At 36.8% G+C, this 26,629-nt stretch overlaps 2 protein-coding genes across 3 annotated transcripts; both read right to left on the reverse strand.

Moving 5' to 3' along the window:
* Window positions 1–7,609: 7,609 nt before the first annotated feature.
* On the reverse strand, window positions 7,610–13,016 carry surf4l (surfeit 4, like). The gene is made up of 6 exons (XM_016285920.1): window positions 12,725–13,016; window positions 10,085–10,271; window positions 9,921–9,997; window positions 9,766–9,809; window positions 9,505–9,691; window positions 7,610–7,887 (listed from the first exon to the last, which is right to left on the reverse strand). The coding sequence occupies exons 1-6, from the start codon at window positions 12,770–12,772 to the stop codon at window positions 7,621–7,623; spliced, it is 810 nt and encodes a 269-aa protein (XP_016141406.1). The 5' UTR covers window positions 12,773–13,016; the 3' UTR covers window positions 7,610–7,620.
* A 620-nt stretch (window positions 13,017–13,636) lies between these two features.
* Window positions 13,637–26,012, reverse strand: LOC107595499 (cip1-interacting zinc finger protein-like). 2 transcript variants are annotated; one of them, XM_016285919.1, is made up of 13 exons: window positions 25,905–26,012; window positions 22,616–22,702; window positions 22,402–22,474; window positions 22,210–22,298; window positions 21,974–22,035; window positions 19,724–19,903; window positions 19,523–19,647; window positions 18,314–18,407; window positions 18,064–18,177; window positions 17,851–17,976; window positions 17,701–17,773; window positions 17,481–17,602; window positions 13,637–14,248 (listed from the first exon to the last, which is right to left on the reverse strand). In XM_016285919.1, exons 2-13 carry the CDS (start codon window positions 22,626–22,628, stop codon window positions 13,760–13,762), a joined length of 1,560 nt encoding a protein of 519 aa, XP_016141405.1. In that variant the 5' UTR covers window positions 22,629–22,702; window positions 25,905–26,012; the 3' UTR covers window positions 13,637–13,759. The 2 variants fall into 2 exon arrangements, with proteins under 2 accessions (XP_016141405.1, XP_016141404.1); XM_016285918.1 differs by having other exon boundaries at window positions 22,616–22,705.
* Between the last annotated feature and the right edge of the window lie 617 nt (window positions 26,013–26,629).

Genomic DNA, 26,629 nt, shown 5'->3' on the forward strand with positions numbered 1-26,629 from the left:
AACAACAAAGAAGAGGGGGGGGGGGGGGGGGGGGGGGCAATGAATCCAACGAGAATAGAAGGAAGAGAGTGCAATGATATTTTCTCATCTTGATGGTTTCACTCCATCTGAACAAACATTCACAGCTGGAGGCTTGAGAGAGAAAAGAGAGAGCGAGAGACTCAGGGTGAGAAAGGGTAAATGAGAGCGAAAGAGTGCGTGACATGTAGACAGAGGCGGTCTATAGAGGTTAAATAGCGCTTAGTTTGTGAGGTCACATATACTTGATCTGATGAGAACATGTAACGGTCACGGGAAGAAAAGTGCATTTCTATCTTGAATTGAAGGCATTGTGAGGAATACCACTGATCATTAAATGAAATTCCAGCTGCATTCAGCATGAAAGTGAGAGCTGAAAAGAAAAAGTCATTTTTGTTTGAAGATACTCGTCCCTGGAGCTGCTATAGAATATTTCTGCTTAAAAGAGAGGAGGCTATTTGAATGTGAAGAGAGATGGTCTTCACAAGCACATGCACCTGCCACTTATTAAGACAGACAAAAAAAACAAAAAACATTACTGTCAGTCATTCTAAAAATTCTGAAAAAAAAACACCATCAAAGATATGACCTTTTGCAGAGACTCTACATCCTGGTTGTCCAGATATCGGATGTGGCAGTGTAACACCGTTCTCTCTGACAACCTTCTCAATCGTTCTCTCGCTTTCTCTCTCCCTGACTCTCTTGAAGTCCTTGGAACAGTTCAAGAGACAAATTGCTTCTTGTGCCCGTATCAATGCATTTCATTTAAACCTCCTCAGCAGGGGGGTCCGGCCGAAAGATGTCATTCAGCAAGAGAGGAAAAGATAAAAAATATGCGGGGGAGAAAGAGGAGAGCATTGGAGGCAAATGGGCCGTGAACTGAACCATCATGTAGCCGCTAAGAACCTGCTTGCAGGCTTTATTCAATCGCTTCTTATTGTGGAGCGGTGGGCAGCTGAATGCTCTCTTTCAGAGAGGTCTGCAGCATGAACTTAAAGCAAGTAAATTTCTATCTTTCTGCGCATTAGCTGCCTCATTGCCCTTCAATTGAGTCCCTAAGAGCCTAGAGAAAAGAAACTGGTGGCAGTGGAAAGAGGGAGAGAATGGAGTGAAAAGTTAGCCACACAGGCAGAGGATGGGAAAAAGAAAAGTAGGAATAGAAAAGAACCGGAATAAATTGAGCAACCATTTCCATCTCCACACTCCTGCACTTTCAAGCGACGACTCTCGTACTCTGTCAGAGCTAATGACAGTTATCATAAAATCCTTGCTTTTTGATCCATTCCAAAATATGCCTTGATTTAACCTGTGACCTCCAGAGAAATCTGAGGACAGAGCCAATGACCATCCCTCGGGCTCCTGCCGCTGTGTCAATCAGACAACAGAAGACAATGGAAATCACCGGAAGATCGGTCTCACTTCCTGTAGCACTGTGAGGCATAATCTACCCCTCCTGCTCTTTCCTTTCCACCACCACAACATCAACAGGTTGCCCTTGCCATGATCAAAGAGGCTCTTGTGTTTATCCAACATTGACAATAAGAGCAAATGTTAGATTTCGTGTCAGGGATAAAGGGCTGTAGGAAGTGTGTCGAGAGCTGGGAGGGCTTGATGCTGACAGATCCCCTGAGACTGGAAGAGCACCTGATCACCTGAGAGCTGCGTGAGAGTCGAGGCAACAGGTGGATCTTCGTGGTTTGCAGAGTTGGACATTTCAGATCACTGTTACTGTTAGGTCTGAATTAAGCATGAAGGGGCTGCAACCTCTGGAGCTGTTACTACATGCACAATATAACACATCCCACATGTACTATATCGAAAGAGGCTACACTATATTTTAAAATGTCGCTGTTACAGTCTAATTACACAAAGAAGTATTGAGCAATGTTAAATAATACATACTTAGTATAGGGTTAAGATTAGGGTTTGATTTAGGGTGTTTATGCATGCTTTACTGTAATTACTATAGTAAGTACATGTAACGTGTAACTATGCTACCTTAAAATTACGAGTTACTTTCTAAAAATATTAACGACTCAAATTTAATTCATATTTTCATTAAAGAAGAAGCGTGTCACACACAACATACTATTTTTCTATAACTAGTGCATGATGCAGCTAATTTAATGTTGTTACATTTTTTAAATATTGTATGCTATAACGATAAATTGAGTATTCTGCAGATAGTAGGGGGCACATGGAGAAAATAGAGGGCATCATCTCTCCTAGGAGTTTGTGTCCTATGCAAACTGCATACTCTGCGTATTTGATCGGCGATATTGGAACCACTGTTTTGCTGTATTTAATCAATTTCAACACGTTCAGTTGGGTCACTTTTAATTTAATGCGCGTACCCACATTTACACTGAAAGTTTTATTCTGTTCTGTGCAGTTTCTCATCTGTATTTAACTTGTCCAAAAAAAATAGTGTATTGTAAATGAATTTACACTGTACATTTAACTGCCCATTATGGTTTTTAAATCGGAAGGGTTTAGAGTAGGGATGGGGGATAATTAAATATGTATATATTTTACATTAGCAAAGGTGTACATAACTAAATACCTCTAAGGGATAGTTCACCCAAAAATAAATATTCTGTCGTCATTTACTCACCCTCAAGTTGTTCTAAACCTGTATGAGTATATTTTTTCTGCTGAACACAAAAGATGATGAGTTGATCAGTATTTGACAGTTGATTGGTATTTTTTTTTATCATGGACGTCAATCAATGGGGTCCATCAATTGTCTGGTTACCCATATTCTTCAAAATATCTTCTTTTATGTTTTACAGAAGAAAGAATCTCATAGAGGTTTGGAACAACTTGAGGGTGAGCAAATGAAGACAGGATTTCATAATTCATTTTTGGGTGAACTCACCTTTTAATTTTAGCATATACATGTATGTTACATACAAATAGTTATGAATTCTTATGAGATAAGGTTAAAAGGTTTGACAAATTTTGTTTTTTTTTCTTTTCCCAATTTTGACATTTCCTATTTCTTTAGTTTTAAGCACAGCCATGAACTATGATTTGATATGATATTTAATGCATGATATCACAAATTTAAGAGTTTACTACCAAAAAGTTGACCTCAAAGCTCACTAAAATGGACTAAAAGTCATAAAACTCCAGATTATCATTAATATCATCCTTCCACTACAGTCAGACTTGTCAACCTACCTAGTGCTAAGGTAAATAGTTGGTCTCTAGGTATTACACCGTGATGTACAGGTGAAGAGGTGATTTGTAGATGTAACGCTGTATTGACCAATCAGCATCCAGAATGGGAGCCGTTTTGTGTCTCAGAGAGCGGAGATAAAATCATCTATGAGAGAACAGAAAGATCATTTTGATTTCAGACCAGATCGCAATCACAAATCAACTACTGATGAAATTATCTGATGATCTGTCAACAATATCACCGATCTCACAGTGCCAGCACTGAGAACAGACAACTGTTTAACTAGACGATCTGTCGGATGATTGACAGTGCTAACAAGTGTGAGAAAGAAGCCACATTTCCACACACACGTCACATCAAAGAGCAGAACAAGCATGACACCATTGAATCTGACTTGCTGAACTTGAGCCACCCTCACCGATGACCCTTTTTATGGCTTATGAGGAGCGTCGCTCATGAATGCCTCCGATTTTGCAGCGCATGGTTAATGGTGACATTTGGCTGTCGGGGTGCTCGGAGTAAAAGCGTCCCGCACACACAGTGGCCTGCGGCTGGGGCTCTAACAATGGTCCGGCCCACAGTGGACACACACACTTCCAGCTGTGGCTGACCATCCTGGCCTCTTCTCTGGCTCCCATGAAATTGGAAATTATCAGGGCCGTTTCTGGTGACAAATCATTGTCTGTGCATTCCTGCCACTTTCCGAGGAGGAGAACAGACCCAAGGAGAGAAGAAACTCTTTTTGATGGGACTTGAAGGCTGACCTCGTCACCCTTATCCTTCAAAATGCTGACCCCAGAGATGGACTCAAAGTGTGGCCTGAGGTTGACTCTCTTAAAGTGCTGCATTGATCTTTAACCGTTCCCACATTTCCTGCAGAGGCATTGCGACCTTCACTATGCCAACGGGAATACTGGATTCTTCCATCTCCTTGCCTATACCTTTAACTAGAGGCTTGTGAATAGGGTTTGTATGGTAAACCTGTGGTATCTCCACTGACCTGCGGCTGAACTTTGCTGTACCAACAGCATCTTTTCAAACTCATGCTACTGCGGCCAAAAAAAAGGAGGCAGTATCTGTTTATAAATGACGTTTCCTTCACAGAGCAGTTGCTGCTTGGCTAAAGGCTGAGGAAGTGAGTTTAGCTCAAGGAGGAGGAACACAAAAAGATAAAGGGAAAGCAGTGACCACCAGTTGTGTTGCCAGAGGGGCTGGTCTTAATATCAAACCTAAATTGATACATTTCTTACAGTCAAAGATTTATCAAGGAAAACAAATAGTGCCAACTAAAAATAGCACTCTTGCAAAGAAGTACTGCAGTGGTACAGAATAATCATTACAGGGGACCAGGGCATGTTGTTGAAGAGGTTACACCTCATTAACTAAGATTTTTAAGTCAAACCAGACAAATGTGTTTTCTTGATAGTAGTTCTTTTGTTGTTGTTTCAAAGCCATCTTTTATATTGGAATAATTAAAGTTTTAGTTAGGAATCCTGTAAGCCAAAGTTCCAGTATCATAGTATTTTGGTAATAGCATGTGAACACAATAAAAGTGCAGACATACATGAAACAGGGTCCACACCACAGTATATCCAGTCATCTAATGAATGCATTTCAGATAAGGTGAGCTGCGTTTATCATAAATGTCACAGCAGGGCAAGTTGTCACGTATCTTATATTAAACAATGTAGTAATCACTGTATTTGATGATGAATAATAAACCAACTGACATTTTTTTCGTAATTGTTTACTCTTTAGATTTGACTAAATAAGCCTATAGTTGGTCATTAATAATCTATAACTTATAATAATCCATTATTAGCCTGTTAGTTGTTTTTTTTTTATGTCCCATTTTGTCGTGGCTAATAACAGTGAAAATATTAAATAGTTGTTTGGTAGTCAAATCATTAAGCTAGAAACTGACATTAAAAATGCCAGTAGTATTAACACAAACTGACATTATAAATAAGCCTAAAATAAGACTTATATTCACTGGAGCAAAGGGTGAATATTGCAGAAACATGCTAGGAACCTGCTGATACAGTCAGTAGCAGTTTTTCTAGATTTACCTAAATACAAGATAATATCATATCAGATATAATTGGATAAAATAAACTTTCCATTTCAGTATGAATATTGATTAATGTATTTTTGCACGTTGCGTTCTAACCAATATGTAGTTAACAGAAACGGTAAAGAAAAAACAACAACAATTACCTTAATAGATTAGCAATAGCTTATTTGAAGACTTGAGTGGGTAACTGACTCTATCATTACGCATACACGATGAGACTAAAATATCGCATTTAAGAAAATGGCTTGAAGCAACTGGTCGCCATGAAGTCTCATAAACCAGAAACAAAAAGGGCTTTAGCGCCCCCTACTTCTCATGGACGTATGACCTAGCTTTAGATCTTCCGCTGATAACGGCAGTTAATGTAATTATTGCTACTGTAAAACCTTAAATATTTCTATAAAGCCTACAAAACAAATCTTAAACTTAAAAGGACACAAAAGCAGTAGTGGAAATCACCTTTTCGCGTCGCAGCCGATCACAAAGCGTTTATGACCTGCGACTGGGACAGAATCGAAGTTCTGTGGTGATCCTGTAGGGCAGGGTTCCTCAAATCTTGTCCTGGAGGGCCAATGCGCTGCAGAATTTAGCTCCAACCCTGATCAAACTCACCTACCTGTGATTTTCTAATGATCCTGAAGACATTGACTAGAATGCTCAGGTGTGTTTGATTAGAGCTAAACTCTGCAGGAAAGTGGATCTCATGGCCAGATTTGAGGATCACTGCTGTAGGGTTTTCCTGCCAGGCTTTATCTCAAACACTTCGATTCAAACACTGGCTAACAGCTAAACGTCGTCTAGGTAGGACAGCTGATTTGTCATGTCATGTGTTCTCTTGATAACAAAAGTACAAGATAATATAATGCACACGAGGAGACTTTCCGCAGTCACATTTTTGCCTTTTTAGGGGTTTTCAATGAGGAATCTGCAGACAGATAGGCTACAAAAAATAACTTCATAAGGATTTTCTTTAAAAAAAAAAATCTATATATTTCTAAATATATTTATAAGTGTAGTACACTAATACGTCAAGCTTTCTTGTAGCATGCAATGTTGGCTAATGAATCTGTAAAGATTAGGCCTACAAAAAATCTGACCACTTCACATTTTGTGTGTTGAATGTTTGGGGAAATTGTCTTTTGACTTCCTGCTTGTTGTGAAGGTTTGGGAGACATTAACATGATGACCATGAATATGAAAGCTCAAACATTACTACTTTTTATATTTAGACAACCGCCTTCAAAGACCATTCATCTGTTTTCATGTCATGCAGACCAAAAGGATTGGTTTTTGAAAATCACTAGTTTTATTATTGATTACTAAAAATAAAAATAAAGATAAAAAAACAAAAAATTCAACCACCAACGACATTTTTCTTTTCCCTTTATATGTCAAAACATTTAAAACACTTAGAAAACCATTATTTTTCGGTCATTTTTTTGTACAAAGAGGATAAACACTGAGTCTGACAAACCACAGGGTTTCAATATTGTCATCTCACTCTCTGCTTGTTTCGAGAAACACTAGAATTCACTTTTTGTAAACTTCAAAGTGACCTGACGATAGACAGCGAACACGCTAATAAACTAACAGCTTCTTACACAGACATGAGAAGCCAATGACTCTTCAGAATGGAATGGAACGCTCTTCATAATGGCCATTCAACTTTTTTATCTTTACATTTAACTACTCCGAAATGGCAGAAAATATTCACGAATAGGAATCTCTCTTTGCGAAATCTTCTTGAACTTGTTTAGCCTGTTGACGGGGAGAAATCGACACATTTAAGACACACTGAGTGTGCAAAAGAGACAGCACATGGAAAATGACTGACAAAAAAAAAAAAAACTTTCCATTTTACTTCAAATTAATTTTGCGATCAATTATATGGCTTAAATGAACTTAAAAGAAGAAAGATTTATATATATCTGAAGGATGTGTCTTTGGTTTGCTGACTTGCAATTGGCACCGAAATAAAAAGGCAGAGAAAGATGGCAAAGGAGATAAATTTGTTATTTTTTCAACATGGTTGCAGCTTTTATAACACGGATGCTTCAGATTTTCAATGAGGTTCTCAAATAACAGAATCTGACCCGAACCTTAGAAAATAAATATGATAAACTAATATGTCTAAAAGTGCTGGTGAAAATAATTCAGTAAGCACGCAAGATGAACACACAGACAGTGCATGAGATGTGGAGAGCGGGTCGTTCTGTTGGTCCTGGGGTGTTTGTGAGGCCACGTTTCAATTGGCTCTTTCCTCCCTAAGTAGTGTACCTGCTCTGTGTGAAAGCTGTTGCCAAAGGGCAAACTACTGAGTGAGCCGTTTGAGGTCAGTCCTGTCTCACCACTCTTTCTTCTTCTCATCCATGGACACTCCACCTGGACCTAGTGCTACTACCAGCAGAAGGCCTCCGATCACCGATGTGGTCTGGAAGAAGTCGTACTTGAGGAAGTCGTGCATGGGCTTGTAGGCTGGTATGGTCCAGAAAGCGTTGAAGTACACGTTGATCGCCAGCAGCCAGATGACCAGGGTTAGGGCGGCTAGTTTAGTCTTGAAACCGATTGCTACCAGAACAATAAGTGCTGTGCCCACCAGGTTCTGCAAGATCTAAAACCAAACACAGACACATTAGAAAAAGGAAGTCAGAGAGACACCAGACTAATGTGAAACTGTGACACGGGCAACTAAATTTAACACTACAGAAATCACGTAGGCTACAGAAAACCTGGTCACGTCTGACCTCTAGTGGTGAAATGGATGATTACAATATAATCATTACTATAGCTGTGAATTGCAATGCATCAGCTAAACAATATGGTAAATTATCAACGTTTTGTTTCCAAATATAGTTCATTCAAAATTTTGGAATTAGTGCATTTTTAAAAAACTTTCAGACGTTCTGCCAAGTCATAAGATGTGGTTTATGAGCACATTTATAAAGCCAGAAAAGGCCAACTATAAACGATAATGATTCCACATTCAGTCATATATAAAACAAGGCTGACTGAAGTCTTAAATCCAGTTCTAAGCTTGATTCTAAAACGTGTTGAAATAAGCAAAACATTTGTATAAAAAGGTGATTTTGAGAAATTGTAATATTCTAAACGCAATTTCAGTAGATATTTTTTTACAAGCAACTGCCGATGTTAACATTAAGACCTTGATTAGTTTGCGATCCTAAGGATGATGTCCTGATGAATGCATCAGTGCAGAAAGTACTCATTTTTGAAACAATATACAGAGTTTACCATTCAAAAGTATGGGGTCAGCTAGATTTTTTTTTTTTGGAAAGAAATTCATTCAGCAATAATGCATAAAATGATTAAAAGTGACTGCTAAATAAATTGATATATAAAGATATTACAATATTATAATATAATATTACAAAACATTTACAAACTTTTTAAAAATACATTTATAATTTTCAAATTTATTATAGAAAACAATTAAATCATGTACAATATCATTAAATAATTAATATGAACAATTCGAAACATATAATATATAATTGCCATTCATTACTGTTACTATTATTTTCATCAAATAAACTCACAATTCTTTCATACAAAGATATCATTTTATTATATATTATATACACGTACTATTACCATTATGGTAGCACTTTACAATAAGGTTCATTAGTTAACTACATTAGTTAACATGAACTAATAATGAACTGCACTTATACAGCGTTTATTAATCTGTTAATGTTAATTTAAACATTTACTAATACATTATTAAAATCTTGTTAACATTAGTTAATGCACTGTGAACTAACATGAACATCTGTATTTTTATTAACTAACGTTAGCGCAGATTAGTAAATACAGTAACAAATGTATTGCTCATGGTTAGTTCATGTTAGTTTATACATTAACTAATGTTTAACTAATGAACCTTATTTTAAAGTATTACCATTATTACTACTATCATCTTTTCTTAATTAAAAATATTCTAGTTAATTAAAAATAATAATGACTGTCAATTTAAAAAAACTTAACTGCTACCCAGACAATTTTCATGACTGCATTATAGTAATCAGAATAATATTTTCTAGCATTACAGAAGAGATTGTCATGAAAATGGAAAAAAAAAAAAAAACTTAATCCTAAAGATTTTTAAACCTGCACAATATAATTTCTTTTTTTCCTTTTGATTTGTGAAATTGAACCTAGAGATTTCTTTGTGATTCACCCATTTCCCATGCTGTGAATATTTGCTCACCGAGAGGAAGCTTGTATCAAAGTGCAGCAGCGTCATAAACATAAGCACCAGCAGGACTCTGCCACCCAGCTGCATGTACTGTTTAGGAGAGCTTTCTCTCATAGTGGGAACCCCAGCAAACATACTCCTGCCCTCAGAGCGCGACTCCGCAAGCAGCAGCAGCAGACCTCCCCCCAGAGCCAAATTCCTGAAACACAAGAGATCAGAGCATAAAACACAGGATGATATACTCACTCTTAGCTTATCCTGCGAAGAACTTACCTCATCAAAAACTTTGGGTCCCAGAGAATGCTATAGGCAACAGTCTGGAACAGATAAAGATCAGCGCTGTAATTAAACAGTTTCACTTAATTATAGTCCTAACCAAAGATAACATCCAATTACAATCTTAAAGAACACAAACAGAATGCTCACACCTGTAAGGCGATGAGTCCAAATAATCCAAAGCAGGCATACTGCACAAAATTCCTGCTCAGGATCAGTATACAACCACCTGTAAAACAGATGATGAAACATTCCATATACAAATCTGAAGATGTTCCAAGCCACCAGAGATAATTCCTCTGAACAAACTTCTTACCCAGCTGTCCGAGTAAGTTGATTAAAACAAACAGTGTGGCCAGGAAGAAGCCACATCCCCACGTCGTCTCAATATATTCTTTCTGCTCACTCCACTGGAACCACATGCGAATGCCGTCCTCCAAGAACGTGCTAATCAGACACAGACGCGCTACGTGGGGCAGGTACTGCTTCGTCACTCGAAGGAACTAGAGATGAACAAAAAGACAAAGATATGAAAACCCCCAACTTTAGGTGTATATGCAGCAGCAATAGTAATGCTTGCCTTAGCAAACACAAATAATAAATATGCAATGTCATTCTGAACATGTCTATATTTTAAGGCAATAATTACTGATGAAAAAGGCACAGCTTTATGATCATGTGCATAGACTTCAATTAGAGAACACATCCTAGGTCAGCATAAAGGACCATGTTGTGATATTACCATTCAAAAGGTTTGAGATCAACTTTTTAAAAGAAATGCATACTTTTAATCAGCAAGGATGCATTCAACTCATCAAAAGTGACTGTAAAGACATTCATGTTACAAATGATTTATATTTTACAGCCATTTCAAGCATTTTGGGTTCACAAAAATATTAAGCAGCACAACTGCTTTCAACATTGTTAACATGAAGAAATGTTTCTAGAGCAGCAAATCCACATATTGGAATGATTTCTGAAGGATCATGTGACACTGAAGACTGGAGTGACGGCTGCTGAACATTAATCTTTTCCATCACAGGAATAAATGATATTTTTTAAAAACCTGTTATTTCAAATTGTAATAAAAAGTTCACTATATTACTGTTTTACCGTATTCTTGTTCAAATAAATGAGGCCCTGGTGAGCGTTAGAAACTTCTTTCAAAAACATTGAAAAAAAATATTTTGATCAGTAATCCAAGTCAACATAAAGGATATTTATTATAGCCTAGCACAGATTTATGCTACTAGAAAGCTATTTTAATATCTACTTACAGATGTCAAACAAAAAGCAAAAAATACATAAATCCATCCTAGTGTGAATGGTTTAGATTACAAAAGCGTCATATTACTTCAAGTAAGTGCTGAAGCAGCCCTTCAAATGAATGCTGCTTAAGGTTCAACCTCTGAACTCCAAATACCCTTTTCACTTTCCCCCACATTTTCAGTCAATATCAGAACAGAGGTGGCCAAAAGCACATCCATTTGCAACTGGTGACTTATGAGCACCTCTCAAGCATTTAAATATCACTGTGGTGTACTAGTAATAAACCTTTTCCACTTCCTCACGCAACAGGTGTTGAATAGAAATGTACAGGGAAGGATAAAGACAACACAATTTACTCTTCCAGGAAGAGTACAGGATATTATATTCTCATTGCTTAACCCTGTGCTAGCTTGTTAAATGAAAGTAAGAATTCATAATCTGCTTGTAAATGCCAGTGGTAGATTATAGAATTCTGTTATTTGTGAATGAAAATAAGCAAATTGCAGGAATACTAAAATGCATAGATTGTCAATACATGGCAGGGTTTCATAATAAGACTCTCTAAACCAGCTGGTGATTAACTCAACACTCTTATGTGAGCTTTGACACCAGCCTCTGCTAAGCCCCGCCCCAAGACGATCCACATCAGCACTAAGAAGAAAACGGGCCAATCAGCATTCAACAAGTACCAAGCAAGACCAAATGAATGGGAAGAGATCTCAGGGCCAATGTCTGCCTGTGTGTCAATACCTTACTCGCAGTCTGTGTGCCTGGAGGGTATTTGACTTGTTCCCAAGCAGCACAGGAATATCGAAGAGTACAGGATTTGCCTTCTGTTACATGTTATAAAAGGCAGGATTGCTGAATGAGAGTTGTATGAACCAAAAATGGGAATTTTAATATGGTTCCTGTTGCTGTGTGATAAAACTACACTTAATAATTGAAGATAGCTGTCATTGGCTGGGGTTTAATCAACTTAATGACTTTGAAAATCAGGCCATAAATAAATAAGATGAGATGCTGATGACAGTGATGGCCTTGTTTCAGCCTTGATAAAACACTCACAACTCAGTTTACACCCCCATAATTACATATTTATAAAGTTGATTTCTATTAATAAGCCCGAAACAAGAAAGGGCCCCAAACACATCCAATAATCCTGCAAATTATGCATATTCTGATATGTAAACAACATAAAGGCATCAGATGAATGTCCTGCTGTTAATTTCCTATTGCATATGGAAAACAAAACCATATTTTTCTATTATGTTGGGTATCAGGAGTAACATACACTCGTTTCATCAGATGAACAGATGTTTGAAGACACTGATGGAAACGATTCGAGGATAAAGTTTGTATGCCATTCAAACATTTTGGGTTCACAGAAATAAAGTATATGTACTTATATATCTTTAATAGTTATACATGTTAAATATTAGTACACGAAAGCAGCCAAAGCAGTTTTTCTGAACAGTTTCGCTAGTAACGTTACTTCAGCCCTTCTAGTCACAAGACCAGAATTTAGTCAATAAACAAACCTCATTTGCAGCCAAGCAAACAAGACGAAACTATACACGCAGACATGGACTTTCCTGAGCTTAGAGAGCATCTGTTTAGTACAGAAGAGTGGTCTCCGAGATTTAACGTTACTGTGTAAGTTGGCTGGCAGGGCCTTCTGTTCTCTTACCTGATCCGCCACGTCCTCCGCGTTGCTCATCAAATCATTTTGGGCCATGTCACCAAAATCCGAGAGCCGATTCCCGTCTGCAGGACACCTTGGCTTGTTTGTGTGCTTTTAATCGATATCTATGTCCGCTCGCAGGAGTGTTACAGGTCTCGCACTCGCCTTGCTTTGCCGTCGTCTGTCTGTGTACTAGAATGCCATCTCCGCCCCATAATGCACTGCAGTTCGTTCTGTCGCCGCCTGTAGGACACACATGTATCTGCATGCCACGTGTACTGATGCAGCCAGAGTAGAGCTCAAGCTGTGACCAAGTCTACTCTCACTCTGTAATAACATACATTTTCATAGACTGCCTTTTTTATCCAAGTACAAGGTTGCAAATAAATAAATAAATAAATATTTAAGGGAGGGGGGCACTATAGATGTCACCATATTTTCAAGATGGGGGTCATGAGGGGGATTACACCCAGATTCATAATAATGTCCACAACCTTGTCCAAATTGTATATGGAAACTTTAGTCCTATATTTGTAATACTTTTATTACTATTACTGGTCTATAACACTAGATTTCTTATTAAGAAAGAAAGAAAAATGGGCAATGGACAAGATTTATGTGCATTTTAATCAAGAAATCTGTTCTAGATTTGGACATTAATTGTGGAGATGAATGACTTTACTTCCTTTTCCCAAACGATGTTAAATGGAGGTGCTGAAAAATACCTTAAGTTAATGTATATTAACAATAGTTATGATGAATAAGAATTAACAAATAATTGCAGCTCAAGTAACAACACCAACCCAGATGAATAAACTGTTGTTCAACAATTATTTATAATTATATATAAAATACAATTTAATGAAAGGAAACGAGATTTACAATATTTATGTATTTAAATGAACATTTATTTCTTACATTTTTTGAAAGTAGCATCATTTCCTCTCACGTTTTATTCACAAATTTCCCAGAAACACTCGATGAACTCCTATGAACATGAAGATTATTTTTATTCGGTCTTTGCCAACTGTCTCTTTAACCTCAATTGATTGTGTTCTCCTTTGAGTTCGACTGTGATGCATGACACGAACTGTTTGTGGGTGCTGAGCTCACATTTTCTTGCTCTTCTGAGTAATGCACAGGGTCACAGGATGTCTTTTCTTTTTCACTGGACACAGATTCTGTGTGCTGTAGTTCTTGGCAGTGTGACTCTCGGCTTGACCCTGAGCCACAGTGTGGAGTACATATTAAGTGCTTCATGACCACGGTGGGCTTCTGTGGTGCTCCAGAGTGTTTTGAGCGTGGAGACTTGGATTTGTGAGCTCTCTTAGATGGCTTAAGCTTCCTCGAGTGTAAGCACTCTCTTGAGAAATTGATGTGTGGTCTGTTGAGATCTGCTTGGCTGCTGTCATTGGCACAGGAAGCAGTGAGCTCCAGGCACCGAGGGTCGCTCATTAGGCTGCTACATGACACATCACTCTCACAGTCATCCTGAGGTGGCTTCTTCTGCATTTTCAGAGCATTGTGTTTCTGAAAATCAAATACTAATCTGAGCATTTGGCATTGAATTCACTTTTTTGTAGGGATGTAACGATTAACCGCGAGCTGGTTGAAAATCGATTCAAATATGTGACGATTCAAATCGGTTGAGATGCTAAACAAATCGCGATTCATTTAGGGGTAGGAGTTTATATGAATCCATGTCTGAGGGGAACTTACTGTCTTTAGAAAAGTTTAGATGGTATTTTTTCTTTTCATCTTGCCTCTGTAACGGCCAGCGAGTAGGTTCTGTGCAGGTAAACCTCACTCCCCTGATCTCAAGAGACGCACTAGCAACTGACGCTAGAGGCCTTTAGCCTCCTTGTTAGTGTGTTCGCCTCCCATGCCGGAGACCCGGGTTCGAGACCCACTTGGAACGAGAACGAGGTGTGGCGGTGAGGACCCGGGAGAGAGGGGTTACATTGGTGCCGTGACCCGGATGGGAGTGAGGTCTGGGGGGGGGGGTGAGTGTAACGGAGGCCAGCGAGTAGGTGCTGTGCAGGTAAACCTCACTCCCCTGATCTCAAGAGACGCACTAGCAACTGACGCTAGAGGCCTTTAGCCTCCTTGTTAGTGTGTTCGCCTCCCATGCCGGAGACCCGGGTTCGAGACCCACTTGGAACGAGAACGAGGTGTGGCGGTGAGGACCCGGGAGAGAGGGGTTACATTGGTGCCGTGACCCGGATGGGAGTGAGGTCTGGGGGGGGGGGGAGTGTAACGGAGGCCAGCGAGTAGGTGCTGTGCAGGTAAACCTCACTCCCCTGATCTCAAGAGACACGCTAGAGGCCTCCGCTTTAGCCTCCTTGTTAGTGCGTCCGCCTCCCATGCTCGAGACCCACTCGGAACGAGAACGAGGTGTGGCGGTGAGGACCTGGGGAGAGGGGTTACACCTCTGTATAATGCATATTAAAGTTCATAAGTGCAGTGCTGCTTTGTTTACAGCGGAAACCAAGGAAACGCTTTAAGTGCCACCTGCTGGCAGAGAGTGAATCTGCGTCTCATTCAGCTCGTCTGCTGTTTTAATGCAGATATTTTAATGTATAGTTTCACAAAACTGAAGTCAAACCATTCTGTTTTTGCTTCAAATTTCGAAATTATACAATCCAATTTAGATTAAAAATTGCTCGTGTTGCATGTATGCAGCATCTTTGTTTGGATCATGATTAAAATGCAGTGGTTGCCTCTAATTTTAAATGGAAAGAGCACAGACAAAGCCTTATATTGTTTATATGAAGAGATTTATTTTATTTGTGTTACTTATTTATTTGATTTGGGGCTTGTTTTAAAATTTCTATTTAGTTTTGTTATTTACATTTACATTATATTTAAAGTTTGTTATTTAGCAGATGCTTTTATCCAAAGCGACTTACAAATTAGGACAATAAAAGCAATCAAAACCAAAAAAAGAGCAATAATATGCAAGTGCTATATTAGTATATTATTATAGTATTATATTTCAATTTGACAAAGAAATGTGCAACATTTTGTCCAAGCAATAATAAAAGGACACATTTAATTTATAATTTGTCTTAAATCTCATTTTGTAAAAAAAAAAAAAAAAAAAAAAAAAATTCGTGAATCGAATCGAGAAATCAAAATCGTGAATCGAATCGAATCGTGAGTTGAGTGAATCGTTACATCCCTACTTTTTTGTTAAAAAATTCCTTCTACATTATTTACAGATATATTTCTCAGTATTTTAGCTGCATTACGTTCAATGTACCATATGATCAGACCATCATACAGAGCTGTTCAGACATAGTCAAAATATTTACTACCACCCATCAGTTATTAAAAAAAAAAGTATTTTATGCTCACCAAGGCATTTATTTGAACAAAAGTACAGCAAAACAGTAATATTGTGAAATATTACTCATAAATATGATTTAAAATATAACTTACAAATAATGAATATTATAGTATTATATTTCAATTTGACAAAGAAATGTGCAACATTTTGTCCAAGCAATAATAAAAGGACACATTTAATTTATAATTTGTCTTAAATCTCATTTTGTTTAAAAAAAAAAAAAAATTCGTGAATCGAATCGAGAAATCAAAATCGTGAATCGAATCGAATCGTGAGTTGAGTGAATCGTTACATCCCTACTTTTTTGTTAAAAAATTCCTTCTACATTATTTACAGATATATTTCTCAGTATTTTAGCTGCATTACGTTCAATGTACCATATGATCAGACCATCATACAGAGCTGTTCAGACATAATGTCAAAATATTTACTACCACCCATCAGTTATTAAAAAAAAAAGTATTTTATGCTCACCAAGGCATTTATTTGAACAAAAGTACAGCAAAACAGTAATATTGTGAAATATTACTCATAAATATGATATAAAATATAACTTACAAATAATGAATTCAATATGAATATATTCTTTTAAAAATGTAATTTATTTCTGTATGTATTTCTGCGATAATCCAGTCTTCAGTGTCACAGTGATCCTTTAAAAATTCTAATATGCTGATTATATGCTCAGTTATTATTGGTTCTTATTGAATTAAAAACAGAAATTTTTGCAGATTTATTTTTGTGGAAACAGTGATACATTTTTAAGAATGCTTTACTGAACAAAGTTCAAAAGAACAGTAGTTATTTACAATAGAAACCATTTTTTAACATTTTAAGTCTTTATTGTTGCTTTTGATCAATTTAATGCATCTTTTCTGAATAAAACTATTAATTTCTTCTTATTTTCCTCTTATCCCAAACTTTGGAATGGTAGTGTTTTCAGTATTAATAATAAGAAATGTTTTTTTTTTTTTAGAACTAAATCATCATATTTGAATGATTTCTGAAGGATCATGTGACACTGAACACTGGAGTAATGGAATAAATTACATTTTAAATTAAAATATATTAAAACAGAAAACAGGCATTTTAAATAGTAGAAGGTATTTCACAATATTATGTTTTTTACTGTATTTCAATCAAAACAGGTGTGAGCACGAGATTTTATTTAAAAAACATTACAAAATCTTACTGACCTCAAACTTTTTAACAGTGGTGTAGTTAAAAAAAAATTACAACAGCTTCAAAATTCACATTTGAGTTTTGACTGTGCAATTAATCACAATCTGACCGGCCATTACATTATTTGAAAGATCTACCACTTTTACACCAGGCTATTATTGTAGTATCACTGATTTCAGATTTGCCTTAAATGACATATACATTAATTTCAAATTCCATCATTTTCCTCACCTGTAAGTTCTGGAAGTGCATAAGAGACTTGCAGTGAGTTTCCCGAGCAGAAGACTCAAAGTGGTAGAATTTATGACACAGCTTACAGAGGAAACCAGCGACAGGGACCACAAAACTAGTGCCTAAAGGTCAGAAAGCAGTCAGGTCTGTCAGATGAACTTACTCACAAACTATTCTTTGACAGTCTACTTTAGAGAAGTGGTTAAAGTCCAGCACTCACCATACTGTGTGTCTGGCTCATATGCCTCATAATCAGTCGTCCCTTCCAAAGCCATATCCCTATGACCAGGATGCTATGAACAAAATTCTAATAAATAAATAAAAAAAACTCCAAAAGGGACTCTAATTTAGAAAAGCACATGCAACTAACCTTCTCAAACACTGCAATCTCTTCTTCATTTCTATCCTCCTCATAATCATCTTCCCCTTCAAAGCAGCCAATAGCATCCACTGTTATGAGCTCCTCCATAACCTCTGGGTCACCCTCGTTTCTTAACTGTAACAAATGTTGAAATAAATAAGTTGTATTCAATTTCATTGAACACATTTTAGATTGAAATACCTACAAAATACCCACACAAACCTCCTCAACCCTCTGTTTGTGCTCAGGAGACTTCATATGCTCAACAAACTTGCGAGGAGTCCTAAAGTGGCGCTCACACAGGGTACAGAATGGTCTCGAGGATACTTTTGCCATCTAATGAGGAGACAAGACATAGCATTTTCATACAATAAAACTCTGCCCCTCAAGTATATGTGGATATTTCCACATATACTCATACATATATAGCGATTCGATTTGGTGGTATTTGTTTTATTAATGTTAAGGTCACCTTGTGTTTCTTAGTTCGTCTGTGCTCGATGAGGTCACCAGAAAAATGAGACTGGCAGGTTGGACACCAGCGCTGATGACCCACCCGTCTCTCTCTATTACAGAGCAAACAACAATTGTGTTCTAAATAGTGTTGTGCAGTCATTTTTTTTAACAATAGGCACTTTTTAACTTTTTTAATGTGAGTGACATACAGTACACTAACAAATTACTGTAAATTTGGGGTCAGTTGATTTTCTTTAAAGAAAGTTTTATTCAGTAAGGATGCATTGAAATCAAAATTTGCTTGTGATTAACCAAAAAAATAAACCATATATATAAATTCTTATAAAACATATAAAACACAAGAAGAAAATAAAAGTGCAAGAAAAATATTTAGCCACTTTTTACTTGATACACTATGTTATGGAAGCCTGTTTCCACCACTGAATAAAAAAAAAAAAAAGAAATTGTGAGTTTTTGTCTCACAATTCTGACTTTAATCCAAACTTGCAATTCTGAATTTTTTCTCGCAAATACGAGTTTGTATCTCACAATTCTGACTTGAAAAAAGTTATAAAGCCCGATTCTGAGGGGGAAAATGAATATGTTCTCAGAAATGGGATTTCTCACAATTTTGCCTTAATACTGTAACTCGCAATTGTGTGCTATTAACTTGCAATTCTGAGAAAGTTAAAATTGCGTGATATAAACTGGCATTTCTGAGAAAAAAAGTTGGAATTTTGACTGTTTCTCAGAACTGAAAGTTTATATCTCACAATTCGGACTTTATAACTCGCAATTGCGAGAAAAAAAGTCAGAATTGTGAGATAAAAAATTGCAATTACCTTTTTAAATTTGTTATTCGGTGGCAGAAACAGGCTTCCATACTATGTTTAGAGTCCTTAAAGGTGCAATGTGTAATATTTACATCGATCTATTGACAGAAATGCAATATAATATACATAACTATGTTTTCAGAGGTGTATAAAGTATCAAACATTTTTTAAGAAAGTCAAAAAAATGTTCTCAAAAATACATGAAAGCAACATAAAAACAAAGATTAGAGACGTGTTTTAAAGTAGATTTTTAAAAGTTTCCTTCCTTATCTTGGGTATCTCAGACTGTCACAGACTCAAAACCGTTCTGACAGTGTTAAATTATTTGTTTATACTAATAACTACGCTAAACGTACACACTACACCTCTAATGCACGGAGAGCATCACCTACCTGTTTGTACCCTGCAGGGACTGCTGGGTGTGTGGTAACAGTGTGGCCAGACAGGTGTTGCTCAGACACTGGATTTCCATCATACGCTGCTGATGATCTAAACTCGTCATGTGAGACTGGAAGCCCTGCAGAGGTCAAACACCTCACTAAACACAATGATCAACCAACTCCTCTCCTCAGTAATGTACAGTCAATTCTTACTTGCTGGTCAGTACAGGTGACGTTGCAAATGTAGCAGGTGAATTTAACTGTGTGTTTGCTTCTCTCTTTGTCGCCCTCATGGCCTGCACCTGCTGCCGTCTCTTCAGGTGAAGTGCTGAAGGCTCGACTCTCACTGCTACGCTGGATGGTCACCTTCAGAGACGTACCAACACCCTGCACCTGAACAACAGCTCTTATTAAACAAGTATTCCAGGTTCAATACAATATAAGCTCTTATTGATTAAGTTGAGGTGGAGTTCTTTTCAAAGTGGATAATGTCTTGTTATGATATAACTCCTATGGGTGGGGCTTCATGTAAACAGTGTTTTACAAATAGTTACATCAGAAGCTGACTGGATACAGCTTTACACAGACAAGGATGGTAAGCGATACTAAAACACTACCATTTAAAAGTCTGCAGTCAAATTAATATTTTATTCAGCAAGGATGCATTAAAGAAATTAAGTAAGAGATAGTCAACGGCTTGCCGTGCATTAAAGGAGTTTAAATGCACGACGTGGAGTCAAAGAACCACCTGACGCGAAGCCTTCGCAAAGTGCATTTAAAATCCTTTAATGCACGGCAAGCCGTTGATTATCCCGCTTATTCCGTAGTCATTTGCCAAGTTATAGACAAGTTAAAACTAGTATTTCTCTTTGCAGCTAAATATTTGACCTCGTTGCTGAGGAGGAATATAATGTAGCAATCTAGTATCTAGGCTATTTTATTAATATAAGTCGCGGGGCAACGTTGACAGCATCGTCTTTCAGTTTCAATCTTTCTGAAAATCCTGCATCGAAATTGTGCCTTATTTGTAATCGAATCCGTGGTAAAATGAAGTGAAAAAAATACCAAGTTCTTACTTATGAGGTCTGGAACTTCATATAAAGTTAATAAATGTTTTCCTAACATTGGGATCAGAAGGAAGGCGATGCAAAGACTGTTTTTCCACAACTTGGCACTGCACAGCATCTTGTTGTCTTCAGTTAGCATCTTTATTGTTTGGTTTCTGCATAGATCTGGGGTTGCTGCCTTTCACTACATGCGCGAAACGGTGGGCGAGGCTAAACAGGCAGCGATGTAGAAGTAGGTGTTGATCATCTTCTGCAGAGGTGGTGCTTAACTACACTATTACATCATAGAGTGGCACATTCAACAAGCTGTCGTTTTGGCAGATTGGCTTCAATATAAACTTTTTAGACTAACAAGAAATTTTAAGGCTTTTCACACTGCGCTTAACCCCGGGTTATCGTCATTCTTAACACCGCTTTTAACCCCGGGTAAAGAAACGTTTCACACCTGTAATTTGAAAGTGGTGTTAGCACTGCTTTTTACCCAGGGTTATGAAACCCTGCTCCGGAGCAGGGTTAGCACTGCATTTGCGGTGTTAACCCCTCATTGCGGTGCTAAGTTTGTTCAGTGTGAAACGGAACGGTGTTTGCTTGTTGCTGCTGGACGCTTGGCAACAGACAGCAAATCAGAAAACGAGCAGCGAGGCTCATGTCAAGTCAGTAACAGGAAGCGTGCGTCGTGTAAACAGCAGCCGATGAGAGAAAAGTAAGAAATGTCAAAAGACGGAAAACATGTAAACTGGAGTGGTGAGGTGACGGTATTATTCTTAAAACGGCTAGACCTACGCGGCAACATTTTTTTTAATAACTGGCAAGACGCGGGAAAAGCCATGTAAACAGGTTGCCTGCTGTTCGTCCAATCAGTGAGAGTGACACCGCAAATATGCAAATGAGCAGTGTGAAACGTGATTACAGATAACCCAGGATTCCGTTTATCCAGGGTTTAGGATGACCCAGGGTTAACAAATTCAAGTGTGAAAAGCCCTTTTGAGTTCTGAAACTTTTGATGATTTTATAGTAAGATGACCTCTTATATGTCAAAAGATCAAGGGAATTTTGATTTCTCTGTTCATGACCCCTTTAAGACTAGAGTAATGGCTGCTGAAAATTCAGCTTTGGCATAACAGGAAACAATTTTTTTTACTGTATTTTAATAAAATAAATGCAGCCTTGGTGAGGATAAAAGCTTCTTTCAAAAACATTTTAAAAATCTTACTGACCCCCAAAAGCTTGAACAGCACAACTAAACATGTATTGACATATGTTACATTTTTCTGAGGGTCACTGGAATGTATTGTCAAATTATTATGTAAAACTGATGTACTGATGTTATTGGGAAAGTCCATAGGTAAAGATATGTAACTGTAAAAAATATGATACTGATGCTGGTATACTGCACCTCTGCTGCTCTGTTCTGATCCACACTGTCTTCTTCAAGCTGTGTAGTGTCGTTATCATCCTCTGCAGGGTGTAGGTACACAATAAGTTAAAGTTTGCATATCTAGAGTTGACAGCACTGTAGTTCAGTAATTCAAAAGTAAACATAGAGTGTGACATTTTCTCAGTAGATGTGTAGTTTGCCTGAGGCTAGAGACAAACACAGAGTGCTGTACACTACAGTCAGTCAACAAATACCTTCATGGTCTGATATGCTTGTGGAGTTTGCTTTTGGTGGCTGCTGCATCTTATCTCCATTTGCAGACTTTTCCAATAGTTCATTTGGTCTGTCCAAAAGAGGCAGTGAAATTTTGTTAGTGTATCACATGAAACACAAACACTGATTTATTTCAGTCTGTCTGCTCTAATATTACATTTATTGAAGATTACCTCTGAGCTCTGTGTTTTTTCAAAGGAGGCTCTCCTTGTTCTGGGACTGAAGAATGAATTTGTCCAACAGTACCTTGTGTATGAGAAGGAACACAATTTGTGCACTGAGGATCTTTTCATAGAATTTGACAACATATTTTCTAATGAATTTTATCACTGGTAATAGTCTTAGTGTAAGTAGAGGCATCTCCTCAAGTGTTTAGTGTGTACTCACCAATTTTTCCCATGTCTCTGTATTTGTTTTTCTCATCTGTCAATTACTTTTCCCATTCTTCCTCTTTCTGTTTAAGTGCACTGAACTCTTCTTAAATAAAAAAGAAAAAAAAAAGAAAAAGTGAAACATGCACAATGCTCCTTCACCTCACTTTGATATATAATACAATATAGCTTATTATAATAAATATATCTGTTACACTGAATGATGATGGAACATTATTTCACCCATATTTTGACATTTTATTTTTTTAAATGACATTAAAGCAGACACTTTACTGGCATTTAATATGCTTTCTATGTATATAAAATAACTTTTATAAATTTAATTTGATAAGACACCAAAATGTGACATCTTGCCTTATTTACATGTATACAGTTGTGGTCAGAATTGTTAGTACCCTTGGTAAATATGATCAAGGCTGTGAAAATAAATCTGCATTGTTTATCCAATTGATGTTTCATTTAAAAAAATTAAAAACTATAAAAAAATCTAAGCTTTAATTTAAGTAAAAACATTAAAGGGGGGGGGGGGGGGTCATATTCTGAAAATAAAATAATTTTCTCTAACACACAATGGCCACAATTATTGGTACCCTTAGAAATTCTTATGACTAAAATATCTCCAAATTATATTTCCATAAATTTTTCAATTTTTTTTGCACACCAGGGTAACTAGGAACATGAAATTATACAGCCATGACTTTTTTATTTCACAGGAGTATAAATAGGCCTGGGCGAAAAAACGGTATCGATATTTATCGACGGTACACCTTCTTTGATAACGATATAAAAAAATGTCGATATAGTGCACGATATAGGCACGTGCTCTGAGTGACGCAGACAGCACACACAAACATGAACACATGCTGAATTGAGTGCTGTGCCTTCCTGTGATGAGGAGATTGTGAATAAAAAAGATTATATCAGTCGAATTTAAAATAAACATTTGCATTTGAATGCAAAAATAGTACAATCAAATGTTAGGAGTGCGTCAGCCATTCACACAGAACGCATATTCTGCTCATTTTTAGATGGACAAATACGACTGCTGCACTCGCGTCTCACAAAAGAGATGTAGCCATGCAAAGTTAAAACAGTTTAAACGGGAGGGGGTCATATTCTGAAAATAAAATAATTTTCTCTAACACACAATGGCCACAATTATTGGTACCCTTAGAAATTCTTATGACTAAAATATCTCCAAATTATATTTCCATAAATTTTTCAATTTTTTTTGCACACCAGGGTAACTAGGAACATGAAATTATACAGCCATGACTTTTTTATTTCACAGGAGTATAAATAGGCCTGGGCGAAAAAACGGTATCGATATTTATCGACGGTACACCTTCTTTGATAACGATATAAAAAAATGTCGATATAGTGCACGATATAGGCACGTGCTCTGAGTGACGCAGACAGCACACACAAACATGAACACATGCTGAATTGAGTGCTGTGCCTTCCTGTGATGAGGAGATTGTGAATAAAAAAGATTATATCAGTCGAATTTAAAATAAACATTTGCATTTGAATGCAAAAATAGTACAATCAAATGTTAGGAGTGCGTCAGCCATTCACACAGAACGCATATTCTGCTCATTTTTAGATGGACAAATACGACTGCTGCACTCGCGTCTCACAAAAGAGATGTAGCCATGCAAAGTTAAAACAGTTTAAACTTTTATAAAATACGTCGTGAATTTGTAGAGGTTTATTCCTTTTTCACTGCGTCTCATGTGTTTTTAAATGCAATCTGAGTGAATGGCGCTTCGGCTCTTTGAATTGAGCAATGCATAAATACATGATGCTGTTTTGTTCATAATTGTTTATGCAATTTACTAAATTATATTTGATTTATATGAGTTAAAGGGGTCATATGATGCGATTTAAATTTTTCCTTTCTCTTTGGAGTGTTACAAGCTCTTGGTGCATAAAGAAGATCAGTAAAGTTGCAAAGACTAAAGTCTCAAATCCAAAGAGATATTCTTTATAAAAGTTCAGAGTCAACCACGCCTACCTAAAACGGCTCGTTCTAACACGCCCCCCACATGTCTACCTCACGATGTGGGAAGATTCGCATAACGCTGCCCAAATGTTCACACAAAGAAAGAAGGTGTAACTTTTATTCTCGCTGTAGTATTGTTGCTGCCGCCATGTCGTGAAGGCGCTGTATTTCGTTGTGAAAGCAAAACTGATGAGCTTTGTAAAAATCGACGTGTTTCAGAAAGGCGGGGCATAGAGGAGAAACAATAATGTACAGTATGTGGAAAATAATGTGTTTTTTGAACTTTAAACCGCATAAACACATTTCATTACACCAAATACACAAAATAATGTTCTTTATAGCAGCATCATATGACCCCTTTAATGTAGACGTAATGCAAGTTTTTTTATAGACTTATTTCCTTGCATTGACAATTTAAATGTGCTGCATTATTTTGCTCATTGCGCCCTCCTGTGGCCTCAGGAGACTAGACAAACGTTTACTTAAGCCTATTTACTTACCTATTTAATCTGCATATAAAACATTAGAAATTAAATATTTTTATTGTGTGTTTGACTGTTAAAACAAATATTTGTTGTTTGTCTCAATAAATTGGGTTAACTTAAAAATACAGTGGTTAAACGTAAAAAAAAAATTCTATTGCTCTTTGTTTTAAAAAAGGTTATTAAAAATGTCAATTATCGATATCGAACGATATGGAACATTATATCGCTGATACATTTTTTAGCTATATCGCCCAGAGTCCAAATTCCCTTAATCATTCATCACAATGAGAAAAACCAAAGAATATAGTTCTGATGTGCAGCAAAAGATTGTTAAGCTTCACTAATTAGAAAGTGGCTGTAAGAAAATAGCTAAAGCATTGAAAATCACCATTTACACCATGAGGGCAATAACTAAGAATGTCCAATCAACATACATACATACATACATATATACATATATATATATATAAACATTTTTAACTTTGATATATCATGTTACCCTTGCCACTGCGTAAATAAATAAGCAATAATAAAGTTAAATGGTTGAGCTTGGCCAGAGCAGCCTTCTATCCTTTTAACAGAAATACTCCGTTAAATTATATTAATTTAACGTTACAGAGCTCAAAGGTGTTACACTTGAAAAGAGCGGTGTTAGTGCACTGATAGCAGAGAGCACAGGACATTATGACAAAGCTTTATGGACAGCAAGTGGCAAAAACCTGCAATGTACAGCATATACTGCACACCTTATGTGTGTTTAAAACAACATTATTGAAATGTACGAAACAGCTCACCATTTGATTTGAAAACAAGCCTCACTTAATCAGTGTTTACGCTAGAAGCCTCTTCCTCTGGTGCTGTGGTGTGGAGGAGGTTTACGGACAATTAACTATAGTGCGCCCTCACTCGGCTCGGAAGAAGCATTACATTCTCAGGAAAATGGCTTTTTGCAAAAATACAAAATTACAAATTATTGTATGTGTACCGAAAACCTTTGCATTCAAGTTCAACACAGACAATTAAGTCAGGGATAACACACAGTCAGCACTATCACAATAAACTCCAACATGTAAGGTAAGTCGTTTTAACATTTATTTCCTTAAAACCTGCTAAGGTTTTGTAACAAGTTACAAGCTACATAAGGACTAAAACAGCTGTCCAATTCGGTACTACTTTTTTTTGTTTTTAAATACTACTAATTCATTAGATAGATCTTATTTATTTAACACTATTTATTAGTAGCTACATTGTAAGGACTAACGTTATCCATCTAAAAAAATATATGTGCTAAGCACGTTTAGCTAACATTCCCATTAAGTCATAAAAACGTTATTTCAGAATTTTCTCTGAACATTCAAAAAGGTTTTAAATGTTTCAAAAAGGGGGATTTTCTTGGTTATATGAATGTCGAACATAACATTAAATGGAAAGTTCAATTTCATTATTTTGCAAAAAGTATAGGAATTGCTTTTGGAATGTTCTCTAAACCAGACAAACGTCCAACTAAATGTTTTTCTTC

The sequence above is a fragment of the Sinocyclocheilus grahami genome, unplaced genomic scaffold (assembly GCF_001515645.1).
Source record: "Sinocyclocheilus grahami isolate Dianchi unplaced genomic scaffold, SAMN03320097.WGS_v1.1 scaffold203.1, whole genome shotgun sequence".
NCBI classification, from domain to species: Eukaryota; Metazoa; Chordata; class Actinopteri; order Cypriniformes; family Cyprinidae; genus Sinocyclocheilus; species Sinocyclocheilus grahami.

Bases quoted from the DNA above. Each gene is read 5' to 3' on its own strand.
- surf4l (XM_016285920.1), bottom strand. From the start codon at position 12,772: ATGGCCCAAAATGATTTGATGAGCAACGCGGAGGACGTGGCGGATCAG. The intron at 10,272-12,724 runs GTAAGAGAACAG...GTTCATCTCTAG, and splicing joins CGGAGGACGTGGCGGATCAG to TTCCTTCGAGTGACGAAGCA. The intron at 9,998-10,084 runs GTAAGAAGTTTG...TCTGTTTTACAG, and splicing joins CAACTTACTCGGACAGCTGG to GTGGTTGTATACTGATCCTG.
- LOC107595499 (XM_016285919.1), bottom strand. The intron at 22,036-22,209 runs GTATTTGTTGAC...TACACCCTGCAG, and splicing joins AAGCATATCAGACCATGAAG to AGGATGATAACGACACTACA. The intron at 18,408-19,522 runs GTAGGTGATGCT...GCTCTGTAATAG, and splicing joins TCCCTGCAGGGTACAAACAG to AGAGAGACGGGTGGGTCATC.